Here is a 9,995-nt window from a genome sequence, read left to right as displayed (position 1 = left end):
CCCCCTCACTCTGACATGTCTCCAGTAGTGCATGTAGGCTATACAGTGCAACCGATGAGGTCGAACACAATCCATTCAGGGATTCTGGTCAACCTCCAATTTGGAAACCACGTGTTCTCTAGAAAATAATAGAAGTATCAATAAATTCTTCCAGGGTCAACGCGTCCGTATAATAAAGGCTTTACTAATTGTGCAGGTTGTGTTTTAAGTAGGGATGCATCGACACCACTTTTTTCACACCCAGTACATGTGCAAGTATTTACATTTGAGTACTCGCCGATGCCAGCTACCGATACTTGATAATGCCATTTCGTCTTGTAATTGTGATGGAAATGTTTTATTCTTATTAAATATTGTTCAGAGATGCAAACCACAAACTTTTCTTGAGCATGGAATAAGTTTCACTCAAATATAACACTTTAAAAAGTAACAGCTTGTCATTACTGACATTTTAACATCCAACTACGTCTTTCCATACATTTCACTAAAATATAGTAACAAGGCATTTCAGTTTTCAAATAAAACTTGTAGCAGGACAACTGTTAGATAAATTGTAGAAGTTATCATTTATTTGCTATTTTTTATAATGTTGGGTAAGATAAATCCAACAACAACCTAAGTGATACTTTATCACCCCCTTGTAAGGTGGTATCGGTGTCGTATCTGAGCTTTTTTTTAAGTGCGTGTACAGGTACAGCTGTATAGTAATAGCACTAGTTAGTGCATCACTAGTTTTAAGGACCATTTTAATATTCTATGCTGCCAGTCTTAAAGTCTAAACATGTGTTAATAGTAAAGCATAAAAGCTTGACAAATGACAGTCAACTAATTTTATAGTTGTATCGCCAAAGTAAAAAACAGTTAACTTAATTAAAATTACAACAATGGACATGCGGGTCACTGTGGCCGAAAATGTTCTGAGGTTGTGCCTGGACGGATTTTATGCATTTACCTAATCGAAAGGACACACCTTGTTGAAGACTGAAGACCTACGGGACCAAACTCCCCACACGTTGGATAAAAGAGCAAGAAAGTTCAAAATCGCAAGTGCGCATTCCACTGTTTTTGTAGCGCCGTGGCTGAAAAGGCCAGATGTCCCATCAGACTGGGCTGCTTGATAGTTCTCTCACAAGTGTCCAAACAAAGGGAGCAGACTCTTCACATTTCTAAGCCCTCGCAATGCCAGTGCTCTTGAAGCCCTACTTTATCCCATGGCATTCCACACCATCTTTCACCCTGCTGCTTTCTGCCCATGCCAGCCGGGTCAGGGGGCACTGTTTTCTCAGGGCGCCAAGGACCAAACTGGTCACATCTTTAAAAAAAAAAAAAAAACACACACACAAAACACTGCGTGCATTCTGAGCCACATTTTGCATTCTGAGCCACATTTAGTTGGGTTGGTGGTGGTAGTTGTTTGCAGGAAAATTGTTTGTGTTTAAACCTTTCACTGGGAAATGTGAGGATTTTTAAACACCCACATCCGCCACTGTTGTGCTAAAAAGTGCGGGTGTTGAAATTTTCTCATGGAAAAAGCATGGGTGTTAAAACACATGGGTGTGGCACACCCGGCTGGGTGTCCTATCCACTTAAGATATATTTAAAAAAATAAATAAAAGAACATCCCTCAACTAAATGCCTCCATTTTCCTATCAAGAAAAAAAAACAGGTAGCAGGGTCATTCCGGAAATGGAGAACAACTTCGGCACCAACATTTTTGAAATATTTACCATTTTTTTAAATAAATATTTGTTCTCAAGAAAAGCAGGTTGCATATGATTATATTATCTGATTCATCCAGCTCAACCATCAGTTACACTTTTTACAAAATACTTATTTATGACATCATATATTTTGCTGCATTTGGCCCAACCCTCTCACAGATACTCAGGCACCAGAAAATCATAACCCTTTCCAAAATATTGCTGAGTAATTACAATTAAATAAAAAAAATAACTTGTTTTGAATACTAATTTTAGTATTACTCCAACTACAGTAACAGTGTTGCAAATCAATGCTAGAGTTTTTTTTCTCAAGCATATATGCGAGCTGTATTAGCTGCTATCCTAACCGGTCAAGAACAAACAGCCCTATAATAAAAGAGAGAAAAACTATGATATTAGAATATATTTTTCTGATAATTTGAGAAGCGCTGTTGCATTGGTTTCCAGTGACACACTCCATTAAGACTAAAATCATTGAAAAAAAAATGTAAAAAATAGAATAGAGGATTTACAGTGCCTTAGGTCTAACCATGTTCAAAGCTATTGACTGCTGAGCCACAGCTCACTTTTTCTCTCTTCGTAAAAAAGACTGGCTAAAAAAACTCTTAATAACAGTGTTGTGTGTGTATACTGAGAGACACAACTTCAGAGCAATTACAACAAAGACATCAACAAAATAATTCCAAAAAAACTTATATTTGAGACTTCAGTTGGTCATCAAGAGGGAGGGGCAGGTGGGGGAAAAAGCCATTTTAGGGGGTGCTCATGAGCTATTTGGGATTTTAAATAATAATTTTACTACAGATGCAGAAAATGTCCTCCCAATCTTTATGTCTGAGTAAAATGTCATTTGACTTTGACATGTCCTTGGTCACTGACCTTGGGCCTAAGAGAAAGCATGGTGGAGGTCAGGGGTTCTGTGTAAATTTTTTTCACAATAAACTCATCCAAGCATGCCTTTATGGACCTTGCTTTGTAGGGCCTTCCCCCAAATATTCCCACACAAAGTAGGACACATAGCTGTATAATTATTCAAAATGAAGATTGAAGAGAGAAGTTAGATGTGGAAATGGTCGCTTGAATGATATAATAATCAATTGGGTAGTGTGTCCCAAGTTTTTTTATTTTCTTTTTTTTTTGTCCGTCTCATGAGCGAGAGCAGACGTCATTAACAGAAAGGTCAGATATGTATAATCTCACTCTTGGCTTTAGGCACAGTCAGACAGACATTCCTGCTACTCTGGCCTTGAACACTGCATTGACATCATTGCAGGGTGAGGGAGTTTATTGTGTCCTTTGTTTTCAGAGCTCAATACCAGCACCTGCCAGTAGATGTCTGTCTTCAGTCTTCCACAGCACAAAGGAAATTTCATTATGAGCAGGGGGGGTGGGGCGCACAATGTCTCAGTTGAACACCGAGATGAAATACATTTCACCACAAATTCCATCACAAATTAAGTGACTGACAGCTACCTTGGGGCAACGGTGGGCTGAGGTGGGCTTGGGAAACATGCCTGAACAAAGCAACTTACCATCACATATTTTAAATATATAAAAATGGGTTTTCTGGCAACGCTGCAATATTTTCTTCTTCAGAACAGATTAAAATTCAAGGACCTAATTCCCAGAGATGGACAAATATAGGAGCAAATAGTTGGTATTTTCCACTGCAATCCGTTTCCCCCTCTTTGCTGTGTTCATTGCATTGCATTGTCTTTTACTGGCATATAACTCATGACTAATAGTAGAACAAGCAGGGTGGTAAAATTCTCATTGAGTTTTACAATGCCCAATTCCAATGATGTTGGGATGTTGTATAAAACGTAAATAAAAACAGAATACATTGATTAGCAAATCCTTTTCAAGCTACAGTATGTTCAATTGAATATATTACAAAGACATTTAATGTTCAAACTGATAGTTTTCTTTTTTGCTAATATTCACTCGTTTTAAATTTTAGGCCTGCAACACATTCCAAAAAAGCTGGGACAGCGGCATGTTTACCACTGTGTTACATCATTTTTCCTTTTCACAGCACTCTATAAGCGTTTTGGAACTGAGGATACTAATTTTTGTAGATTTGTAGGTGGAATTCTTTCCCATTCTTGCTTGATATAAAGTACAACTTAAGTTCCTCAACAGTCCGGGGTCCGTTGTTCGTTTTGCGCTTCCTAATGCGGCACACATATTCAATGGGAGACATGTCTGGACCGCTGGCAGGCAAGTCTAGTACTGGCACTCTCATTATGAAGCCACACTGTTGTAACATACAGAATGTGGCTTGGCATTGTCTTGCTGAAATAAGCAGGGACGCTGTTTGGATGGCAGCATATCTTGCTCCTAAACCTGTATGTACCTTTCAGCATTAATGGTGTCTTCACAGATATGCAAGTTACCCATGCCATGGGCACTAACACACTTGAACTTTGGGCTGATAACAATCTGGATGGTCCTTTCCCTTTTTGGCCTGGAAAACACCACATCCATGATTTCTAAAAACAATTTGAAATGTGAACTTGTCAGACCACAGCACACTTTTCCACTCTGTTTCAGTCCATCTCAGATGAGTTCGGGCCCAGAGAAGTTGGTGGTGTTTGTTGATATATGCTTTCGCTTTGCATGGTCAATGTAGCAATGAATTGTGTTAACTGACAATGGTTTTCTGAAGTGTTCCTGAGCCCACGTGGCAATATCCTTTATACAATGATTGTGGTTTTTAATGCAGTGCCGCCTGAGGGATCGAAGCTCAAAGGCATTCAACATTGTTTTTTGGCCTTGTTGCTTATGTGCATAGATTTCTCCAGATTCTCGGACTCTCTGGATGATATTATGGACCATAGATGATGAAATCCCTAAATTCCTTGCAATTGTATGTTGAGAAACGTTGTTCTTAAACTGTTGGACTCTTTGCTCACACAGTTGTTTCCAAAATGCTGAACCTTGCCCCATCCTTGCTTTTGAACTACTGGGCCTTTTGGCGATGCTCCTTTTATGCCACATCATGACACTCTCTTGTTTCCAGTTAACCTGATCACCTGTGGATTGTTCCAAACAGGTGTCTTTTGAGCATTTCTCAACTTTCCCAGGCTTTTGTTGCACCTGTCCCAGCTTTTTGGGAACGTGTTGCAGGCATCAAATTTAAAATTAGAGAATATTTGCAAAAAAAAAACAAAAAACAAACCCACTAACCTTCACCAGTTTGAACATCAACGACATCATCTTTGTAGTGTGTTCAGTAGACTATAGAGCAGGTTGGAAAGGATTTGCAAATCATTGTATTCTGTTTTTATTTACGTTATACAAAACGTCCCAACTTCATTGGAATTGAAGTTCGTAAATAAATATACATATATATTTAAGGCTCTGTGTTAAAAGTTCAATTTGAGTGTAATGTTTTAGTGGCTTACAATAATGTTAAATATACTTTTTAGAAATACAGTGAAACCCCTGTTTCGTGAGAACCCACACTGTATAAAATTATGCAGGTATGCCTAATGTTGTGGCTGTTGGGTATATTTGTACGTGGCGAAAGATGACGTTCAAATCCACAGTGTCTGTTTTTTTTCCTGACTGAACATGAACGCCGCACGGCAGGAGTTGGGTGAGTAGTGTCCGTGACGTCACATTACGGGGGCGTGTCCTTTGATGAAATCAGCTGGGGAAACAACAACAGAAAAGGAGGCGGCTCAGACTGCAACCGAGTGTCTGGGCCGGTAAATGTGTACATTGCAACCCATAAAAGTATTCTCTCTAGTGTATTTTATCACCGGTTTATCACCGGTGGATGATTTTAAACTGAACCGAAGCTCGTGAGGCTCCGAGAAGGCGGCCACGGGAAGCAGGAAAAGAGGGGGGTGTGAGGGCAGAGGTCCTTTTGGTCCCCTTGCAGATCCATGCTCTTTGTGTCAAGTGGACCAGAACACGACTACCTATTTGTTCTTCCCTGCGTGTCCTTGCCTGGTTTGCGAGACAGGCACACCGGCAGAGTGGCATGTGGGTTAACTCCGGAACCGTCGGAAGGTAGGGACCCCCCCCCTTCACCTTCTCAAAAAAAAAAAAAACACGACCACATGCTCCCAATTCCATCTCCTTCCTCTTTTGCTCCTAAAAGTTGACACCGTTCTCTTCGGGCCGTGCTGACTTAATTTTTGTATTTATTTTATTTGTGTGTGTGTGTGCGCACTTATACTTTATGCTTTGCTCCTTTCGTCACTAATGCCCTCCCTCGTAGATGCATCGCGTTTTATTGTAAACTGATATGTTTACAGTGGTGGGATTCTTATTATTATTATTGCCCTGCCTGCTTCAACTGAGGTGTTACGTGTCTTAGTGCAGTGGATGGGCTTGGCGTGTTATGCAAGATTTATCAGCTGCATCTTTCTGGGATGATACCTACCTCGTATTACTTGCACGTGCTGATTTTTAAATTTTGAACGTTTTTTTGTTTTGTTTGTTTTTTTGCTCTACGCCCCCCAAGATGTATTTAGCTTGATGTGCACGCTCGATTTCCCCAAAAATATGAATGAATCAGGTGCTTGTGAATGGGAGGGGGTGCTTCATTCATTGATAAGTGTGATCTCAAGAGCAGGGTGCGCGTGCACGTCCCGGCTGTGATGTGACGATGGCAGACGGTTTTCTGCAGGGAAAATGTTAGTTTGACACCACGTGCGCGCCCACACGCACGCGGGTAATGCTTGTCCTGTGGCTATGACGTCAGCAGAGGGTTTGCGTTACGCAGGTGGCACAGTGAGGTTGACAGGGCGTGCATGCTGATCGGAATAAAATCCATCTAATTTCAAAAAAACAACAACAAAAAAGCAGCAACAAAACAATCAGTAGTCAATCATATTCACGTTAGGTATTTGTGGAAATAATGCATTCATATTTTGCAGTCTTTGTCTTTTGACCAATACTTATATTTGCAAATAATCATATTTTTACATGGAATGGTGCTCAGATGTACCAACCACAACATTAGGTACAGTGCATAATCTAATGCAGTGGTTCTAATCTCAACCAGTGTGCCATGGCACATAAGTCTTCTGTGAGAGATCATTAGGTGTGCCGTGGGATTGGTCTGAAAAGTATTCAATACAAACAATGTATCTTTGTTCATCTATCTATGCCAGTGATGTATACTGATTGGAAGAACAATTAAATGTTTTCCCACTAGATGGCAGTTAACCTATATAACAACTTTTTGTGACATTTTTGTTTGGTGTTGCACTTTGAGATTTTTTTTTCTAAAGTAAAAAATGTGCCTTGGCTCAGTAAAGGTTAGGAAACACAAGTAATGATATCCAATACAAGAGCTGAATCACAAATTCCATCTTTACAAAAAATAATGCTAATTTTTGGTGGACACTGTCAGTGAAGTATATAATATGTTCATTATTAGGGTTTTTCTTTGCACGGGCAAAGACAAGCGCTGCATAATACTGAGAGGTGATTCTAATATTTTGTCCCTGTCATGTAAAATGCTGTGCGTATGCTACTGCTCTTGTATTGTTTGTCAGTCTACCCATGATTGACGAGTGTATATTTGCTTTTTGAAAAGGTCAGTGAACTTACATATTCTGATCGGTTCAATTATTTGTAGTCATGCATAAGGAAAATGAAGTCATTTTTTTTGTGAATTAGAATCAATTTTGCCTCCCACTACTTGAACCTCATGATGCCGTCATATGTAGAGCAATACCCAGGGACTTTAGTGTGTGTGAATGGCTTTAGATAGCACAGCCCTGGCACAACCATGGCAGCCTGCATTTATGTGACTGGTGTGGATGCAACCGTATCAAGTCAAGGTGGAAGGTAAACTATAAATAAATGGAGTGCATGTTTTATTACATGCTGACGTCATCTTTTGAATGAACGTGCCTTGTTGGGGTAGGGATACATAGAGCAATACCCAGGGACTTTAGTGTGTGTGAATGGCTTTAGATAGCACAACCATGGCAGCCTGCATTTATGTGACTGGTGTGGATGCAACCGTATCAAGTCAAGGTGGAAGGTAAACTATAAATAAATGGAGTGCATGTTTTATTACATGCTGACGTCATCTTTTGAATGAACGTGCCTTGTTGGGGTAGGGATACATAAATAGTGGTTTGATATGGGGAAAACTAGCTCCCTTGTTGCATTCTTAAGTGCTCATGGAACAATTGGCCAGTTAGGCACCTTGCTTAAAATCACTCCTGCTGTGACTGTCTCTGCTGGTCAGTCACAGGCCGCATTCTTACCCAGTTGTCCACCAATTGTCCCATCTGTTCAAATATGGTAACCGCCGCTCTACAAGACACCGTGCCTCAATTAATTACCAGCTGCGTGGTCCGTTATAATAAATAAAACACTGCTCCCAAAATAGATGGCCCCTTTGTCCCCTCTGGAAAAAAATCAATAAAACAGATTTGGTTTGATTCCTCCTTTCACATCTGTTGTTTGTTGTCAATAAAGAAAATGTAGTCAAATGCCCATTCCTAAAAAATATACGTGTCCAATACATGTCGAACCTCACAGTTCAGAGGTTCATAGCTCGAATCTCTGCTCTGGCCTTCCTGTGTTGGGTTTTGATGTCTTCCCTGTGATTGTGTGGGTTTTCTCCGGGCACTCTGGTTTGCTTCCACATTCCAAAAACATCCATTCCATCCATTCTCAACACCGCTTATCCTGGTTCGGGTCACGGGGCGCTGGCTTCAGGCGAAAGACTGACTACACCCTGAACTGGTCGCCGGTCAGTCGCAGGACACATATAGACATGGACAGCCATTCTAACTCACATTCATGCTGCTCACATCAAAGCCAGGCGAGTGTACCACGACACTATAAGTGACCATTCCAAAAACATGCATGTTAAATTGATCAAAGACTCTAAATCAGTGATTCTCAAAGTGTGCTACGGGGTCCAAAAGTGGTATGCAGGCTCCCTCTAATGGTACGTGAAATAATCTCTGAATTGTGAATAGAAAAAAAAAGAAACATTTAAAACATGAAATACAAACACATTCGAATAGTTAAAAATATCTTATCAAAGTGCAGTTACAGTTCAGTTATCTAACTTTTAAGTACAAAACATTTGCATTTAATTTTGAAGAACTGTTTGTTCATTTAAGGTACACTTTTACCTAGCTCATGTGCAATGCATTTTTAATCATTTAAGTACACATTTTGGATTTTCCTCCATTTGAGCGCAGGGGTTTCTAAAAAAGCATTTCTTGTAAATAAGTCTACCCCATAATCTCTCTCTCTCATCAACACTATGAGGAAATTCAGCGGGTCGGGGTAAAACAAACACTCTTTACGTGTTGATACTACAATAGTAATGGTAATATAGTGAACAGAGCATTTGGTACAAAGGTTAGAGAGGGGAACAAGCTGAGAGGTGGACAAGGAGTAGGTGGCAAACATGGTCAGTGAAGGAGGAATGAAGGCCAAGAAAGGAGGTCATGAAGAGCTTAGTATTGCAGTGAAGAGAGGAGAACATGGTTGACACTGTCGTTCCTTGAGTTGTGTGCATTTTCTTCATCCGACTGAGTGTATATGAACACCAGCGCCCTCAGCAGTGGGCGAGGCACGTTTGTGTCGGCTTGCATGTCTGTGCCGTGTCTTTGAGGTCTACCGTCAGCCATCGGGGGAGCCAAGCAGAGGCTACAGACCCGATTATGTAAGCAGTCTGTGCCAGCTGTGCCTCTGGCACTCACTGTCTCCAACACCTAGATAACACAAACAAAGGCTAGTAAAACACTTGTCACCAAATTAAGAAGAATACGTTGCGTGTGTGATAACACTGTTTAACCCATTTCCTCCAACAATGCTTACAAATCAAAAGTCGACCCTGGGTTATTTCAAAGCTGTGGCGAGAGAGTTTTAGCATAATGTGAGTGGTTGTTGAGGTCATGACTTGCCAAGCAGAGAAACAAGAGACTCGCTCATGTGATCTGGATGAACTCTAGGCCAAAGAGATGGGACTAAAAAAGGGGTGAGTTTTGGGATAAGGGTTTCTGCTTCCATGGGTCCCAAAAGGTGTTACATAACAGAAAAGCAGACAGACAGGGGGAGGGGGGCGCGGGAGGGCGTAGGCGATTGGTCTAATGCTGCTTCTTACTGTCATTCAGTAAGTTGTGACGGCTATAGATAGATGTATACATCTAGTTAGTTAGATGGATGTGAGTGACCATGTATCAGAGCATTTCAGTGGGAGAATATCTTAATGTAAGAAAGAAGGAGGGGGAGTTTTAGTCTGTGGGAGAGGTGGTGTGGTTGAGTGGGCACAGCTGG

The 9,995-nt window shown here is 40.7% G+C and overlaps 1 protein-coding gene across 1 annotated transcript in view; it reads left to right on the top strand.

Moving 5' to 3' along the window:
- Positions 1 to 5,377: 5,377 nt before the first annotated feature.
- The window catches only part of rhobtb4 (Rho related BTB domain containing 4), a 32,706-nt gene continuing 28,088 nt past the window's right edge, over positions 5,378 to 9,995 (top strand). The window contains exon 1 of the mRNA XM_061767205.1: positions 5,378 to 5,741. Coding sequence (XP_061623189.1) covers positions 5,713 to 5,741 — 29 coding nt within the window. The 5' untranslated portion in view covers positions 5,378 to 5,712. The remainder of the gene's footprint in view (positions 5,742 to 9,995) is intronic.

This window comes from Phyllopteryx taeniolatus, chromosome 3 (genome assembly GCF_024500385.1).
Source record: "Phyllopteryx taeniolatus isolate TA_2022b chromosome 3, UOR_Ptae_1.2, whole genome shotgun sequence".
Taxonomy (NCBI): Eukaryota; Metazoa; Chordata; class Actinopteri; order Syngnathiformes; family Syngnathidae; genus Phyllopteryx; species Phyllopteryx taeniolatus.
Note: the sequence above shows the minus strand (reverse complement) of the source record. Positions and strands in the feature narration are given on the sequence as shown.